This window comes from Rhinolophus hipposideros (assembly GCF_964194185.1).
Source record: "Rhinolophus hipposideros genome assembly, chromosome: 5".
Lineage (NCBI taxonomy): Eukaryota > Metazoa > Chordata > Mammalia > Chiroptera > Rhinolophidae > Rhinolophus > Rhinolophus hipposideros.
The window spans coordinates 45,514,103-45,533,214 of NC_138051.1; the positions used below are offsets into that span (position 1 = coordinate 45,514,103).

A 19,112-nucleotide genomic window follows, 5' to 3' on the forward strand; every position below is an offset into this window, starting at 1 on the left:
TATATAATTTCCCGTCACTTAAAATTACATACTCATAAATGCTTGGCAATCCTTTGCTTACATAAACAGAATGATTAAACCAGTTCCAACACATTTTGCTGTACTTTGGATAGAGGATTAATGGATTTTTTTTTCTTAGACATTCTTTCAAAAGAATTAACCTGGTTAGGAAGAAGAAAGCTTATAACATGGCAACCCTAAATACCTGAAATGTTTCAAATATTAATATATAACCCCAGTAGCCTAGTACAGTGCCTGGTATATCATAGGTATTCAAGAAATAGTTCTTGAATAATTGAGAGGATGAAAAGCAGCCTTCTTCAATTTTACTGTATGTGAATATGCTAATTAGTTAGACAATATACAAGTAATAAACATATTTTAAATGTTTAAATAAACATATTTCCCTTTGGCTTTATTTTGAAAAGAAAAAATATCTTCCTCAAAATTTCAAATTCTGCCCCAAGTGACTAGATTTAGGCAAAAGCTAGAACAAATGACCAATAACCATAGAGAGAAATTCTCCTTTAAATTTAACAAAGGGCAGCCAGTTGGCTCAGTTGGTTAGAGTGCAGTGCTCATAACACCAAGGTCGCCAGTTGGATTCCCACATGGACCAGGGACCTGCACCCTCCACAACTAGATTGAAAACGACTTGACTTGGAGCTGAGATGCGCCCTCTACAACTAGATTGAAAACGACGACTTAACATGGAGCTGATGGGTCCTGGAAAAACACACTGTTCCCGAATAAAAAAAAAAATTTAACAAAAGATTTTGTGTTGATGAAGAATGTTATTACTGGGACTACATGAATTTCTCTGAAGAGTATGTGAGACTTTAATTAATGGATTACGTTGGCTGGATAGAGTGTTTAAAGGGGTCTAAGACTAAATGTATCAAAGTATGGTAAACAATGGTAATTTTCTAAAACTATTTTTGATGGTGTAGCTATTCCTAAATCTTTTGATTCAACTATGTCCTCAGAAAGTGAAAAGAAACAAAAACCAACAACTGATGAAGCTTAGGTAAAAAAGCAACCCCTAAATTTCATTCTCAGGCAGAGACTTAATCACATAAAATTGAGGGATGAACAATCAGGTTGTACACATAAGTGATTTTGATTTAAGAATTATGGTGGCATCTCAATTCAACAAACCAGCTAAAGACATTTGTGAGCCAACTTGAAAAATTTGGTTATGAACCAGATGTAAGACAATACCAAATAATTATTGTTCATTTTTTTTAGATGTGACAATGGCATCATGTCCATTTTTTTAACATGTACAGTCATGGGCCACTTAACAACAGAGATACATTCTGAAAAATGTGCGGTTAGATGATTTTGTGGATGTGCGAACATCACAGAGTGCATTTACACAAACATAGATGGAATAGCCTGCTACAAACCTAGGCTGTATAGTTTAGCCTATTGCTCTTAGGTTACAAACCTATAAAGCATCTTACTGTACAAAAAACATGAGATTAAATCAAGCACAAGAGAAAATGATGCAATCAAGAGATGCAGTACACATGAGATGTATGACGCTGCTGCCAGCATAACACGGCATACTGTTTTACAGTAAACTTGTTTTTTTTAATAAGTAGAAAATGCCAGGAATGTTCATCACAAGATGTACAAAAACTTTTTGGTAAAAAAGTCTGTACATACATTAATTCAATAAATATTTATTGAGGGCTTTCATGTATCAATATAAATTTCCAGTAAGTGACACTTATAGAATCCAGGTTTTATGGATAATTTGTCAGACTTAAATAACTACACAATTTCTTAAGTGATTATTACCATTTGTACCTTATGTGGACGAGATCCAGTACATTTTTAGTCCATTTTCAATTATTTTTTACCAGTCAAAATAAAACAAGTTCAAATTTTATTTTAAAATAAAATTTATTGAATACCATAGTGAATTCAATACATTAAAATTTGTTTTTTTGTCAGTATTGGCACATGTAAAGAGTTTCAAAGCACTGCTAAATTAACACTTCAAAAAATTTTAAATCATGTCCCATAAAAAAAATAAAGCCTAATAGTGTTATAAAGTATTAATTTACACTTACATATCAAAGTATTAAAAAAAGAATTCCACACTCAAACCAATCATCTAAGAAGTAAAAATTCAATCATGTAGTTTTAAAAAGGATCTCATTTAAACAAAATATAACAGAATGTATGAATAGGCAAAAACTACCAAATTTACATTGACATGTTTTACTGAAAAATCCTGCAGGTTAACCAGATAAACTTTGGAGATACATATATTTAAATCCATATTCCAAAGGAAGAGAAGTGGTTTACAATATTTTTTATGCCTAATCAAAGAAACCAAAGATGGCATTCTCCACTTTTTTCTTTCAGTTGCCCCTTAATTGGCAATAACATGGGACTGTTTCAAAATTCTAGTTTAAGAAATAACTGCTCCCCCAATAACATTTTCATAGATACAAAGGCTGTCCTTAAGCACAGAAACATTAAACAAGGAAGTTCATATACCTGGTCTTCACTATAACGTGCCCTGTATTCTCTCAAGCACTTTGTTAACTCTGAAAATTCAGTAATCCAAATCATTAATACTACACAATTTCTTTCAAATTCCAAAAGGTTGAGTAATTTGATTCAGATCTCTTAAAGTTACATAGTATCTTCCTCCCAGGAGCATAAAGTGATTTATATTCAGTATTTTGATTTCGTTTGCATTACTCTCCCAACCTGTTTAGAATTATCCTCTGAGGTAATAGATAACTGAAAATATGTTTTTAAACTGTAGAATTGGTTATTTGGCATCACCTTCAATAAACTGAATTCTTTTCCTTGTTAATGGAAAAATAAAGACTTTCAGACTAGTACACTAGTACGTTCCACCAGCCTGAAATGCAATTACTGTGTTTTCAAAATCTCATTGGTTGAGATCAGGATGAAATTTTAGACACCAGACTTAAATAAATTAGTTCAAATATTTTTTGGTCAAATGTAAAAATGTTTGCTTACACCTAAGGCAAAAATTGAAAGAGCAAAAGAAAACTAGAAAGTTCATTTGTATTTACTATAAATGTACCATTTCACCAAAATCTTTATGGATATTTAACTAATATCTATGAATACCAACAGCAGATGGGTTAAGTTTTTCTCCTTTGAAAAGAGAAATAAACTTCAGATTCTATTAATAAGGTACTGTTAATCTAAAGAAACATACAAGCTAGAAGAATATAAAATGTATTAGGATAGCAAGGTCTTTCTTTCCCCACAAATCTATTTATCTTTGCTAAACTAAACTGAAGGGAAAAAAATCACCTATATTACAATTTGAGATATTTAGTTTGATAAGCTACAAAAATGTTCATAGAGAATTTCTAAGTAATAATTTTTTTCAATAAGTAGTAATAAAATATCTTATTGTTTTAAAGACATGTTTAGATAAAAAACAACTTCTCTTCACCTCAAAGTTATTGGTGGTAGGAGGCAAGAGAGGAAGAAATGATGTTGCCTTTTAAAGCCAAATTTCCATCTCTTTCCATCTTTGGTTCATTTTGATTACCAAAATAAAGTATTTCTGTACTTTATTGTAATTTTTCCTAAATATTTTCAGCTGGGTTCGTAGAAGGATTGCTTAAGTAAAATGAAAAGTTGGCATTAAGGATGGAAAAACTTAAAGAATTTCACTTTTTATTTCTTATTTCTATTTAGTCAATAAAATTCTAATGGCAAACTAGAACAAGGTTTTACCTCCTTGATAACAATGGTTGGATAAAGAATTTGTATCAAAGTACAAAAATTTCAGATTTCTGCATGTAAAATTTTCTTAAACATTCATCTTATAACATGGTTGAGACTTTTGAGTATCAGAAAGCTGGGATGAGAATGCAGATAATTTTACTAAAAAAGCTGTATTTTGGCAAACATTTTATTGATATTACAAATAAAAATATAGTTGAAGCTTTAAAATGGCACTTAATCTGTTCTTCTTCAGAGCCTTCCAAATAAATTATATTCTTTGGAAAAAATTCAAACTTGATATTATGGGGGCAAAATTAAGATTAACCCTTACTTGTCAGATACTTGTCATTTACCAAAAGACCCAGAAGTGTATTAAGTGGAAAAAGGGCTGTCAAGGAGCTTCGTTTTCTTTAACTTAATCAGCAAGTTAGCAATTAATCAAAAGCATCTTATTCCCTCAACCGCTAAATTTAGTTCAAACATTAAAGCTCTGATCCATTTTAAAAGGCATCAATTTTACCTTTTAATCAGTGGAACTGGCTTTAGAATAAAAGATCACGATTTGTTCACATATCTCATACATTATTTACAGAAAAATGCAAATTTCTGCTGCCTTTGTAATTCATGTGTCAGTTGGAAATTTCTTAAGAGAAAATAAAATTGAAATATAATTTGATTATATTTCCAGCAGAATGTTCGAGGTTACATCTGTGATTTAGCAAAGAACGAGAAAGATTTTTTCAAGCTGGAAGGTACAAGAGTGACTAATTGGTCTAACCTACTCATTCTGCAGATTAGAAAACTGAGATACAAGTGTCTTGAGCTAAGACAATTTACTCAAAATCTTGTAATGTAATTACATTGAGACTAACACCCAGTCTCCTGTCTTTTGTCTCCAATTCTTTCCTCTGAAGCACACTTTATATATTTGTAAACCACCAAAATATTAAAAGGTTAAGAGGTTTCCTTTGGGGAAAGGAGTAGGAATCAGGAAAAAAACATGTTGGGGCAGGGAGGAATTGTTAGGGATATTACACTCAAACAATGAGCCATATGTTAATATATAATTTGATAAAAAAATAATTTATACAAAATATCAAGCCTTAGCATCAACCAAACTTCAGAGATCAGAAATACCACAGTGAAATTGAATATTAATGTAGAAATTTAAGCTACATCTTCAAGGAAACATCAGACCACAGAAAACTGTGGATTTCAGTTATTGTGTCCTTTCAATGATTAGTTCTATATATTATGTTTCTCTATACCTGGAAAAATATTCTAATATAATACATATGCAATTTGAAGCAATTTAGGTTCTCAAGTTTAAAAAAGGACTGGGAATTTTTTTAAACGTATGCTATAAAAATATGCATCTATACATTCCCAAATTATATTTTTCTAAGCTTTGCAGTGATAAAGTCCAAAATTTCATTGTTGAACTGCTTTCTTGCATGGTCTTAAATAGTTATTTCTATAGAGCATAAAATCTGCATAATTCTTTACAGTAAAATCTGTTCAGAAACTCACTTAGGATAGAAATACTTTTATCTATCATTAGAGTTGAAACAGATTTCAGTAAGAAAAGTACAGGGGTGGATCAAGACATTTTTTAGAAAAATATACTGTATATAACACATATTGAAAACTACACATATCATATCCTTTTATTTAATATGAAGGCACAACTTTAACATAGGTTAAAAGCAAGTGTATTTTGATTATTTATGATGTAACTGTCAGTACCAGCTCTTAAAAATATGTATTTGCAAGCATATCATTGAAGATTCTTTCAGATTGTCGATTCAAAAGTCAATTTAAAAAGTTGAACTCTATTTGTCGAAAATCAATTGACACGTTATGGCAAGTCCACATAATATTACTGTTGGACAACCTGTTCACCAGCAGTCACAGGGTTTTCTTCATTTGTTGCATAGTCCGGCTGGTCCATCATCTAGGCATAAATAAAGATGTTAGGAAATGCACATTTTCAACTTGCTCTCAACATTCACTAATTTGGCAAAAGGATCCCCAATTTTTCAAAATGACACAGAGTGCTCTATGGAACTGAGCACTCCTTTTGGTTCGACATCCATGCTCCTAAAGACATGGTAAAGGTGACACTGAACCATTCAGGAAGCCTAATCATTGGATTCAAGGTCAATTTGATAAATGCTTTCTCTGGATCTTCCACTACTTCCATTTCTCTATATGAATACTGTCCTTCATGGCAGTGGGAACTCCACTACAAAAAGGAAGATACTCCTGATGCTTATTCCAGGAAACCATTCTAGGCAGTGTCCACTCCTAGAAGTAGAAAAACTAAAAATGGCCCTACAACTCACTGTGAGAATACCTGCTGGTTTGGGGACAGTATAATCTGGTTGACACCTTGAACAGACCTTAAGGTAATTTGAAAATGATACATGAAATTTTGGAAATATTGCATGACAAAAATTTCTACTAAAACCAAATAATTTGAAGGTATTTAAAGGTCAAATGATATCTAAAAACAAAATCACAAACACATTTGCTATAGACTATTTTAGAAGAATTAATTACCAGTTAAACTTTTCTCAAATGATCACTTTAGCTCTGCCCAAATTCCCATAAAAATCTTTCCATATTTGGGAAGGAAGGAAGAAGAAAGTGCTTAAACGTTCTGTGTTTTTACCCTGTTCAGATAAAATTCCTTACGAATAGAAAAAAGTACTTGATGTCTTTGTGAATACTGTCAAACATTTTAAGATCAGTGATTAAATTTCAGTATTGTGATACACTTTTTTTCCTCCTCCGTTATGAAGACTTAGAAGAAAAGACCAGCAAGACAAATGTTCCTATCTTTGTAAACTGATTCTAAAAGCTTTAGTGTTTCTTGGAAGAGGAAGGAGAGAGAGGAATCGTTTCCAAACGGGGTCTCGGGACTTGCCAGACAAGAATACAACATAAACTGAGGCTTTCAGTTGACAACTGTCTCAAGTAATGGAGACAGCTTATACAACCCAAACCTCCTGATACTCTATGAATCATCTCAAGTTCCCAAACAATCAGTTTTGAGGCCCTTTATTTGCCAAAGCTATCCCCTATATGAAGGTAGTTACAAGTTCGTAGCATTTCAAGGACAGAAAAAAAGCCAAGTCAAGATAGATAACATATTAAGCATTTTACCACATGAAACTTAAGGTGAAATTGTTGAAAGTTGATTTTAGGTACAATTTAAATGAAGGAGGGAAAGGACAAGCATGTAAGGTATATTTAGTCCCCTTTCTTCCAACAATTTAGAAGCCCTGGGTATAAGAGGTTGGAACTGTGGGGAGAGAAAACCGAAGCAGCCTCAGCAGAATGGATGGTGGGGAAATCCTCTTTCTTCCCCAAAACTTGTTTACCCTGGCAACTGTAGCCTAATGAAATAATATCCTACATACCCTAAATATAACATGTCTCTTCTTTCCTAACGTTGAGGTACCTCACTGGCAATGTAATCTAATTCCTGAATATAGAAATGTATTAGTGTTTTAAAAGAACACTTTCAAAATCATCTTATTGAGGGCATCTCTACTCTGTGTGTACTTTTTTTTTTTTACTGACTTTTCAATAAAAACAATATAGAAACATCATTTACTGAAAGCTGTGCTTATTTATAATTGAACCAATCTCCAGAAACATTCTAATAAAACCCTTATTAATGTGGTGTAACTAGAGAGTTGTCGATACTAAAGCAGAGTTGTTCTAAGTATCTCTACTCTGACTTGTCAGTGACAGCTTGTGACTTCTAAAAATAATTAGAAGTAGTAGTGACATTTAACAGAGACAAAACCACTGTGTACTGGATATCAACAATTGAAAACTTACTTCTCACCCAGAGTAAAACTGCCCATTGGAGGTGGCTGCATAAATCTAACTCCACTGATTTTGGATTAGAAACAAACAAATAAAAATCCCCTAAAATGATTTCTTTTAATTGTTCTATATGCCAAAGTAATTATGCTAGTGCCTGATTTTTCTCCTTTGAGAAAATACACTTTTATTTACTCTATACTAATTAGAACTAATTTTCAGTAAAATCAAATATATGGAACCAAACACTACTCTTGAAGCATTCTAGAAAAAAAAATTCATAGAAAATATAGTGTTGAGTAGCTTTGAGCTATAACAAAGAATATACAATTAAGATTTCCAAATTAGTGTTATTTTAGTGAAATCTCATAGAAACACTACTTCTTTTGAACACAGAAATTCATGGAAAGAGCTGAAAGCAAAATACTAGTAAAATCCAGTAAAATACTAAATACTATACTATATGTGAAGTCTCTTAAGTGTCAGCAACAAATGAGGTATAATTTGCTCTTTGAAAACAACATAGAAAGGCTGTTGGGACTACCCATGACATTTAGAAGTCTCCATGGAAAGTCCTGCTTTCTACCACTACTATTCTACACTGCACTCTGTCGGGCATCAGAATGAACCAAATGATTAACAGCATAAACGAACATTCCATCACCTTAAATTCTGACTTTTCTTTTATATTACTTGCTTTATACTTGATTATTTTAAAACAGTCGCAAAAACTTTTGGTACCTGCAAAAAATGATTATATATAAAGATTACAGACATAGAGGTCTAGTTTAATGTTTTAAAAGTGCCTTACTTTTCAATACCTTGTAACAATTTTGTTAATTTTATGAGGGCTGCTAAAACACAATCAGGAAGCTTATACACACACAAAAGTGACTAAAGGTCAGTGGATTAAGGACTGAACATTATAGCTACTTTGCATGAAGAATTTTAATAACACTGAGAATTTACATTGTATAAAACACTGTTATCAGCACGTAGGAGCTAGTATCTTAATGAGGGAGGCATACATATGAGACAACGAGGCAGATGTTAATAAGTATTTAAAGTACAAAGTCTACAAAAAATATGGGGAAAGGTGAACCTAATTTCAATTAGAGAACTCTTGAATATCTGCTTCGAGAAGGCGGATTTTGAGTTGAGAGTGACATAAGGGATATTCTGGAAACAGAGACTGGCAACGCTATAAAGATAATGGAGGGAGAGGGAGAGGAGGGAAAAGATTATTATACTGTTAATTTAAGAGATGAACCAGTAACTGCCCGAAGGTTGTCTGCAGGGCTGATCCTCAGGCTTATCCTTATCTAGTGCATACTCTGGGTCCATACCTAGTCTCCCTCCATTTTATCAGGTTTGTTGAGGTTCCCTGTTCTACTTTCCAAGCATCTGCCTAGCCTTATCTGACGTCACATCCACCTGCCTCACCAAGTCTTAGGCTAACTCACCACTATGGATTACACATTTCTTACCTGCCTGTAGATCCAACCTCATTTTTAGGACGAGGAAATTTAAGAGATTAACTGATTTGTCAAAACCGATGCCAAAGCCAATAATATACTCTCTATATATAACCTATAATATAATACAAGTGACAACATTCAAGCTAAATTAATTTTGACTTTAAAGGTTGGACAAAAGCAATGAGAGATTTTTCTTTTTCACATTAACGGGAATAATTTTATGAAGGTATTACATTCTGTAACTTTCAAAAAGGCCTGTTTTCTGGAAAAACAGATCCTCTCTTAGCAGCAGTTTATAAGGTTCTGCAACTAGCTTGCCTAAAATTTCAGCAAATATCCATTCTTCATATTTTACAATCTAGTGCCCAGTAGGAAAATGATTGCATTTGACAGAATTTTTTCTCTGAGGCTTGTGATGGCTGTCAATCCTTGCACAAATAAGTTAAAGGAACTAGTTTTAACAAAGACCCAAAGTTTTAATTACAAAACCAGGAAAATGGAAATCTAGTTAATGAATTGAAAAATAACAGCCAAACCAACAAATAAACCAAAACATAAAATCCCAATTCCTACAAATAATAATAGCAAATACATTTATAGTGCTTTTGTTGTGCCAGGCACTAATCTAAGCATTTTACATACATAACAACCCTCTTAAGTAGGATAATTATTATCATATTGGAAGAAACTGAGACACTAAGAAACTAAGTAACTTGTCTAAGGTCACACGGCTAATAATTAACAAAATTGGAGTTCAATTAACAAACTTGGAGTTCAAACGTAGTCTAGCAGCAGATTCCATGCTTCTTATTATTATGTGTTGTTTTATATTCTGAATGTCTTTACCTTATAAAAGTGAGAAGTGTATAACCAAAGTTCTATCTTTTCAGACATTTTTAAATGGATTTTCCTACCAACAGTTGCCTTATTTAGCTACTATGTCATGGGACAGAAAGCCCTGAAGTCGTCACTTCTGGGGCCATTCAAGACTGCTTTGTGTCCAGCTGCAATGGTCTTTCCCTTTATAGTTAGCTGCTGTGGAGTAGATCATAATTTTGTTTAAGATAACAATTTTTAAGAATGAAACTTGGATGGTCCAGGGCACAGCATTTGTTCATAGGGAATAAAAATGCATCCCATGGTTGAATTCCTTCTTTACCTATCATCCCCTTTCTCCTCAATAAACATGGAGAGAGAAAAGAGGAAAGGTGCTACGATAAACCCAAGAAAAAAATGAGCTGTACGATATTTTCAGAGACACAATGTTATTACATCTACATATATAAGATCTCTAATATTCAACTATTTTTAGTATGAGTTGGCATAAAAAAGATCTGGAAATGCTACACAAACTGTTCAAAGTAGCTGCCCCTTCCAGGTAGAGGTGGGGATAGAGAAAAGTCAGAAAAGGGCCTTCTATGTTTAGACACTTTTGTATTGCTTGTTTAAAAAAATGCAAACATGCATTACTTTGTAATTAAAATACCAAAGGAAAAATAAAGAAAAAGCAGGGTTAGGGTTTATGTAAAAATTTTAGTTCATTAACTGCCAATAACATTAGCCTGTAAGTTGTTATAATACAAAAATGACCAGAAATAGTCTACTGAACATCTTTTCACATCAATTTTGCCCAAATTTTTAATTATTTTTTGGATAATTCTCTGGAGAGAAAGTACTGTGTCAATGGAAATGGTAAAATAAAGTATGGTACATACATATGAGAGAATGTTATACAGCCATTAAAATGATTTTTTACAAGGAATTTAAAATGAAATAACACAAACATGCTGTGGAGAAACAAGATAGAGAACTATTTAGAGTGTAGTACCATTTACTCATCTATCCATTTACCTCAAAAAGCATACAAGGAAACTAACTCACTTAAACCTTAAGAGTGGCTCTCTCCAGGTGGTGGGATTATGGGTGGACTTAATTTTCTTATATTTTTCTACATTTTCAAAACTTTGTGTAACAAACACATATTTTTATAATAAAATACTTTAAAAGTTATATTAAAAAGGAAGGAAAATTTCATAAATAAAAATAAAATGCTGGTGATGAAAATAACAAGAAATACTGTATTTAATTCTGTAAGATAGCACATGTGCTCTCACAAACAGTCCCAAATTTAAATTCTAACCTAAGTCAAGACAATGCCAACCCTGAACAAAATTTCCCCGTTGCTCATCTTCTCGTCCTTACATCATAATGTTAATCAGGTAAGTGCCCCAACAGTAGAAATCTGCTCACAGTTCTTCTGAGTCTTCTCTTCTCCCTCTACGTTCTCACTCACTCTCCGAATATGCTGACACTCCCAAATTTCTATCTCTAGTTAGGTCTGTTTCCTGCATATCAGGAGACATGTATTTTTATCTCTCTCTTCCTGGTGGTCCTATAGGTACTTTGAAAAGCCTAAAATTGAGTTCATATCTGATATTCAACATGTCCAACACTGAATTCATCATCTTCCTCCTCAAACCTGCTGCCCTTCTTTATCTCAGTGAACAGGGTCACCATCCACCCACTCAATAACCCAAGCCAGAAACCTTGGACTCCACGTTCTTCTTTTCTCCCTACACGGAATCTATTACATCTCATTAATAAAGTCTCTAAATTTCTCTTAACTTTGTCCACTTGTCTCAGTCTCACTATCTTCCTAATTCTGGCTACTATAAATTCTCATTGTAATAGCTGCTTCTAGTTCTGTTCCCTCCTTCAATCTATTTTCTAAATTTCTTAAAACCTTTAAAGGGTACCCAATGCTCTTAGTATAGAATCCAAACTCTTTCACATAGCTTGCAAGGCCCTACAGGCTTTTATCTGTGCTTCCTTCTCCAGTTTTCATTTCCCACAACTCCCTTACTCTTATTCAGCATGATAGCCATCCTTCACTTCTTTCAGTTCCTAGAATATGCCATACTGTCTTCCAGCTGAGCCTTTGAAGACATCGTTCCCTCAATATAGAACACATGGCTCAGTTAAAGTCTCAACATAAATTCAATGTTCTTTAAAAAGCCTTCCCCAAATCACCTCTGACTCTGTCATGAAACCATAAGCACTGGGTGTCCCAACTCTAGGAACCCTACCCTTGTACATTTCATGTCACTCTACCCTAATACGTTTATCACACATTATTGTTAGTGACTCTATCTGCCTCCCTCATTACACTCTAACTTTCAAGAGGCTATGAGAGGAGGCCTATTTCTAACTTGTTCATCTTTTATCACCAGCACCAAAAATAGTACCTGGGTCATAGAATTGTTCAATAAACCTTTGCTAAATGAAGAAATAAGAAACTTTTTTTTTTAAATGATGATGAAAAGCATTTTTTGGGATATGGCTTTCAAAGGTTAGTAGTAGAGTGTGTGTTGTAGGACATACTTTATTTTTTAAAATCTATAAAAATAAAAAAACTCTATGTGGGTGTCCTCTTAATGGAAAAGTTATAAACTATCTTACTATTTTAGTCAAGGACCTTGTGATCATAAACTAGTTATATGTGTATAAATATATGTTGAGACAATGGCATTGTGAAGTAGGCAAGGCAGGTATTGTTATTTTAACCAAGTCTCAGAGAAATGACAAGATTTACACAAAAGAATTCTATACCAGTGCTTTTTTGAATTACAGTAGTCTAACGATGTGTTAATCACCTCTTGTTTAATAAAGTTGATACTACAGACCAAGCACAAGATGGATATGAACTTTGAACTGTTTACCTAACAGAATTGCAGGCTTCCACCCAAAGTATCTCTATTTCGTTCAAGTCACCACTGACACGCATGCATGAGAGTGGATGGAGGGCAGTTTGTTGTAATAGGGCAAAGCAGAGCTAACTGTCACATGAAGGAATCAATGCCATGACCCTGAACTCAAAGGCTAGGGTTTCCCAACCCTCTTTAATTTCAATACAAACAAACTTTACTGGAATACCAAGAATATTCATGAAAAGAAGAAAGGGGTTTAACTTCAATGAAGAAACAACTCAAACAATAGATTCTGGTATCAAGATTTTCTCTGTCCTGGAATTTTACAGAAAGGTCAATCTTGATCTATTTAAATCTGAAGTGAGTGCCCTATTTCATATAGAGGCTCATTTAGATGCTGAAGAGAGTACACTTTTTACCTTCAAAACCTTAGAACTCTTACTATAAATAGCTAATGTCAGTCTCAAAATTCAGTATTTAACATAGAGTGTTATCTTTCATGAAGCCTTCTTTTGTGTGGATTTTGAAAACTCATGTTGAAATGCTGTTTGGGTTTTCCTTGATGCTCTCCTCCTACTCCTTCTTGGTTGTTTTATCTTGAGTCACCAGGATTTTGGCATCAGATTGAGTGGGGACGAGAACTGATGATGTAGTAGGAGGAAAGGAAGGGGGCAGCAGTGGAAAAAACTCAGGATATCCTGAGAGATCCAAGATAACTTCTTGGCATATAAAAGCTTTGATATGTATATGCAGTTCCTAGCCAAAGTTAGTCAGTGAATTATGTCATAACTTGGTAACCAAAATATACGTAACATACCTGATAGCCGCTACCTTTCCAGAACTTTTTCATTTCCTTACGTCTCCAAGCAACAACTGAGGCAGTAATAAGTGTGCAAGGTACTAAATAGAGGAGAGCAGGTTGCCCCTTTTTCATCAGCACCAGAACAACAAACGTAAGTATCATGCCAACAGCATAGGCTGCAAGAAAAATACCGAGGATCAGTCATTTGTATGTGCTGCCAAAGGTGGATTTTAATTCCCTCACTGAACTACTAGTTTTCAAGTATGGAGGACATTTTAACCCTGTTGAGGTCTTTTCATAATTTCATTATTTTCCTAGACAGTAATTAGGAAAGACACTCTACAGAGATTTGAAAATTTAGAAACTGGTTAGTATTTCAAGTATAATTACTATAATCATCAATCATAGATAAAGATAAAGATTCAGTGAAGTCTCGATATTCTGTCACTATTAAGGATTTTGAGTTGTTCCACATTTTAGATAACTAAAATCTGTACCTATAGGTACTAACGGTTGCTTTGAAACATCTTCCTCGTATTAATTATAGTTCCTGGACTTCTTCAACAAGAGCATACCAAATATCATTTGATCTTTTCTTAATGATTCAGGGTCTCATTATGAACGCAGAACCTCAGAATTTTGGAGCTCAAAGGGCCTTTACATACAATTTAATCTACCTCCTCATTTTACAGATGAGGCAATGGAGGACCAGGGAAGTTAAGTAAATCATCCAAAGTTGCACAGCAGAATTGACAGTCCTATTATATGCCTTTTTCATTGAATGTTCTTTTATTGTAGTACACTAACTGGTGCTAGACTCTAATATGTTAACGCCCTTAGAGAGTACCACACTTAATGGCCTCAGACTGCTTTTTCTTATTTCTTTATAGTTTTTTTCTTTTCTTCATCTTTTCACTGGATGGAAGAAACTTAACTGCTCTTTCTTGTTGTCAGGTTGCATTGCTAGCAACAGTCTTCTCTACTACTAATGTATGCTTTTAATTTACTGGATTTAATTCTACTGTAGAATTGAAAACCTTGCTAGAACAGAATCTAATTGGCTCTGGTGCAGGCCATTTACCTAAGCATAAAGAACTTTGGAGTATGGACTTTGAGACATTTATTTGATATATTCAGAAATATTAAAAGTATTTTTTTGGCTTCCTTCCTGTTCTTATCTGTTTTCAATAATAGAAACAGAGGGATAAGTAACAACTATCTCTGCTGTTCTAGGCAAGATATTTGCCATAAATTCATTTATACCGTATACATAGTTATCCATACAGTACTTTCTAAAAATCTAGTATTATGCAATTCATTGACTACTTACGTGTCAAGTGCTCTAATAAGCATTTTATATATGGAAACTAATGTATTTCTTTCACATATAATTTTCTTTTTAAACCTCAAAAACTTGGTGATATAGGTAGTATAATTATCCCTTTAGGATGAAAAAAATTTATCAGTTAATGATGAAGAATTAGAATTCAGGACTCCTTATTTTTAGACTTCTACCTTTTCCTATAGATAATACAATTCAACATAATAAAAAAACAAAAAATTTACCAATTGTGGAGGAGATATAATATATAGAAGAAGAACCAGTCTGCTCATCAAATCTTCTACAGTATGCAATCAACAAGCCTTAAAAAACAAAGAAACGTTCCATGTTATTTTCTTAAAACAACTACAACACAAATTCAATTGTTAACTATGGCAACAGTGTACAATGTATTGTATTTAACCTTCATTTTTGCATCATGAGAACATTAAATACCTCAAATTCTAGATAAAATTTTATATGCTAATTATTTGTATTTAATGCCATTAAACATTTCCCCAAGACATTAAACAGTCTTTATAAACATGATTTTTTATTAGCTGCTTACTATCCCGTATCATGGAGAAAATTTTTGTATTTCTGTTATAATACTTCCTCTCTCATTTATAATTTTATTGATTTGGGTCTGCTTTTTTCTTAGTCTAGCTAACAGTCTGTCAACTGTGTTTATCTTTTTAAAGAACCAACTCTTAGTTTCATTAATCTTCTCTATTGCCTTTCTCTTCTCTATTTGATTTATTTCTGCTCTAATCTTTACTATTTCCTTCCTTCTGCTAACTTTGGGTTTAGTTTGTTCTTTTTTTTCTGGTTCTATATGCATAAAGTTAGGTTGTTTATTTGTGACCTTTCTATTTTCTTGATGTACGTATGTGCTTATTGCAATCAACTTCCCTTTTAGAACTGCTTTTGCTATATCCCACAAGTTTTGGAATGTTGTGGTTCTCTTTTGTTTGTCTCAAGATACTTTTTCATTGCCCTTTAAAATTTTTGTTTGATCCACTGGTTGTTTAATCTCCACATGTTCAGAATTTTCTAGTTTTCCCCTTGTTATTTATTACTAGTTTCATACCACTGTGGTCAGAAAATATTCTTGGCATGATTTCATTCTTCATAAGTTTGCTAAAAAATAATCTGTGTGCACTTCAGAAATTTGTTTTGTGGTCTAACACATATCCTAGAAAATAATATGTATTCCGCTGTCGTTGAATGGAACGTTCTGTATATGTTTGTGAGAGTCATTTGGTATATAGCGTTAAGAAAAATTTTTAAATGCAGCATTTAAAAAAAAAGTATTGGAAGAACATCAAGGAAGACAACTTCAAATTGTGATCATGGTCTCTCTTCCCAGTAGAATAAAATGATTTGGAGTTTTAATACAAAGAGTTCAAAGAAAAATGAAATATAAGCTCTCATTTGTAAACATGAAATGTACAGAAATAACCATTTTACTACCTATTTCTTTTCTCTCTCTCTTTTTTTTAAATTTTACTGGGAAACAGTGTATTTTTTCTAGGATCCATCAGCTCAAAGTCAAGTCGTCGTCCTTCAATCTAGTTGTGGAGAGCGCAGCTCAGCTCCAAGTCCAGTGGCTGTTTTCAATCAAGTTGCAGAGGGTGCAGCCCACCATCCCATGTGGGAGTTGAACTGGCAACTGGGAACCTTGTTGTTAAGAGCACGCGCTCTAACCAACTGAGCCTTCTGGGCAACCACCGGCAGCTTAGCTCAAATTGTTGTCTTCAATCTAGTTGTGGAGGGTGCAGCTCAAGGTCCATGTGGGAATCAAACCGACAACCTTGTTGTTAAGAGCATGCCCTATAACCAACTGAGCTAACCGGCTGCCCCATACCTCTTTCTTTTAAGAAATTTGTTGACCCTCTCTGAAGAAGTTTCAGATTGTGTTTACTACTTTCCCCGAAAATAAGACCTAGCCAGACAATCAGTTCTAATGCATCTTTTGGAGCAAAAATTAATATAAGACCTGGTCTTATATTATATTATATGAGATTGAGTCTTATAGTAAAATAAGACCGGGTCTTACATTAATTTGTGCTCCAAAAGACGCATTAGAGCTGATTGTCCGGCTAGGTCTTATTTTTTGGGGAAACACAGTAGCTTTACTATGTAAATGAAAGATTTTTTTCAGAAGAGCCAGTACTCTTTACCCATTCATGGGCAGTTAGTACACAGGGAGACTGTAAGAAAAGTGAGGAAGAACAAACTCTCAACTGACTGAGAATATTAATTACTTCTAGGCTATTTTATTATTGGGCTGGGAATAAGTTTATTCTGCAGATAGCCCAGTAAGGAAAGTAATGCAGAACTGCAATCACTGTCTGGGAAGACAAGCTAAGAGAGGTGACGGAGTCCACCACATGCTGTATTTTTTAGTAGTAAAGTGCCCTACAAGCTGGTGTTCCAGTAACTTTTTCCTCTTGATCATGACCTTGCCTAGTATTCCTAAATAACTTTTCCTAAAACATAATTATTATTATTTTAAAATAGAATAGAAAGTATAATACGTTTGATATTATTAAGTTCAACTTTTAATATATATTATACTTTTTTGAGAAAGAAAGTCAAAATGATCCCAGTTGCTTCCCTAAGACACTTTTTGAGCCATGGAAGATATATTTTGGTTGTTACCAATTAGGCTTTATTTTCCACCCCTTATAATGCTTTTATTCTTTCTATGTCACTGATCCCAACGCTAGTGATAAGCAGAAATACTTAATACAGAGTAGGTAACTTTTAACAGATACTATGCATTTAAGAATTTTAAACCATCAGTATATTTTTACTAAAATTGATACAAACAATTGCTTACCTGGTACAATAATGTCTCCAAAACCCAATATTGAAACTGGCATGACGCACACACTCATTACTGAGAAATAGGCCAGCTTTGGTACCCTGATGACTACTGGTAACTGTAATTATTAAAAAAAAAAAAAAAAAAAAAAAGAAAGAAAGAAAGAAGAAAAAAAGGCCACCAATAAACCTCTCAGGAATCTTTATATCTTTTAGAAAGGGAAGAATTAACATTAGAATAATTGTTGTAACATTTTAAAATTGACATTTAGAAGAACTTGAGAACATAAACCAGACACATGTACACTCTGAATGTACAGTAAGCTTGAAAGAAATTGATACGTAGTTTTGGAAAAATGAAACCCAACACACATATAAGGTTAAAAGTATTAAGCCAGTATCCCCATATCTAAGCTTTTTTTTTTTCCTTTTTACCAAAAATAGGACTCAGGCCTTGAAACAGATTTGTTTTTTTGGCAATCTGGAATTTTTCCCCAAAGAAGAGTCTTTTCTCAGAGGGTATGATTTAAAGTCTAATGAACATATCTGAAATACAATCCTTACTTTCTCATGGGGAGCTGAGGGTTGAGCAGTGGCTTCCACCAAGTTTCCATCATTCTAGGATGAAACCCAAGTCAATAGGTATTTAATAATTTAGAATAACTAAGAAAAGGGCTATATTTTGTGAGAAATAAAGTTTTACAATACCTTGGCATGCACTACATGACCAATGAATTACACAGGAAGGCAAAATTATTAACAGGACACACATACATACACTGGTAGCCATTTCTGTTTAATTGCCATCGCTACCTTTTCATTATTTCCAAAAGGTCCAGCTGCAAGTTCAACCATGATACTCTCGCCGTTCTAAAATTGAGAAGGAAGATGAAAGAAACTGTCCAATCATTTAAAGAGAACAATCTGCCACTATTCAAAAATGATTTTTGATCCCATGGCTTATGGCCTACTGTAAATTGTGAAAAAGTGAGTTGTAGACTTCTTTTTTCCTACAACAGTCTCTGTAGATAGCAAAAATTGGAGTCATCTAAAACAAATTCACCTAACATACTCTTCCACTTTCTCAGAGCTCAACAATTATTAAAAAACTGACATATACCACAAACAGCTTATTCAAGTGAAGTTTTGAGCACTGATTTGCTTTGACAACTAATACCTAGCATTTCTAATAGGCTATAAATTTTAAGTGCTTTTAGTTATATTTTGTCATATACTATGTGTCCTTATTCTTTATTAGCAATAACAATTAATAGAGACACAAGAAATACTAAAATTTTTAATATTTCGATTTGTAATAAATACCAGTAACTGTATTTGAACAAATATACATTTAACCTCTGGCTACTCACTATGATAACAAAATAACGAAGTCAAACTTGAAG

At 33.3% G+C, this 19,112-nt stretch overlaps 1 protein-coding gene across 3 annotated transcripts in view; it reads right to left on the reverse strand.

Annotated features, from left to right (window-relative positions):
* Positions 1-1,901: 1,901 nt before the first annotated feature.
* SPPL2A (signal peptide peptidase like 2A) overlaps positions 1,902-19,112 on the reverse strand; it is a 50,169-nt gene continuing 32,958 nt past the window's right edge. For 2 of the 3 annotated variants that reach the window (XM_081049133.1, XM_081049132.1), the window contains 5 exons: positions 18,523-18,579; positions 17,726-17,828; positions 15,126-15,203; positions 13,575-13,735; positions 1,902-5,689 (listed from right to left, as the gene is read on the reverse strand). In XM_081049133.1, coding sequence (XP_080905259.1) covers positions 5,615-5,689; positions 13,575-13,735; positions 15,126-15,203; positions 17,726-17,828; positions 18,523-18,579 — 474 coding nt within the window. In that variant the 3' untranslated portion in view covers positions 1,902-5,614. Of the gene's footprint in view, positions 5,690-13,574; positions 13,736-15,125; positions 15,204-17,725; positions 17,829-18,273; positions 18,328-18,522; positions 18,580-19,112 lie in introns of all 3 variants that reach the window. The other variant, XM_081049131.1, reaches the window with a different exon arrangement.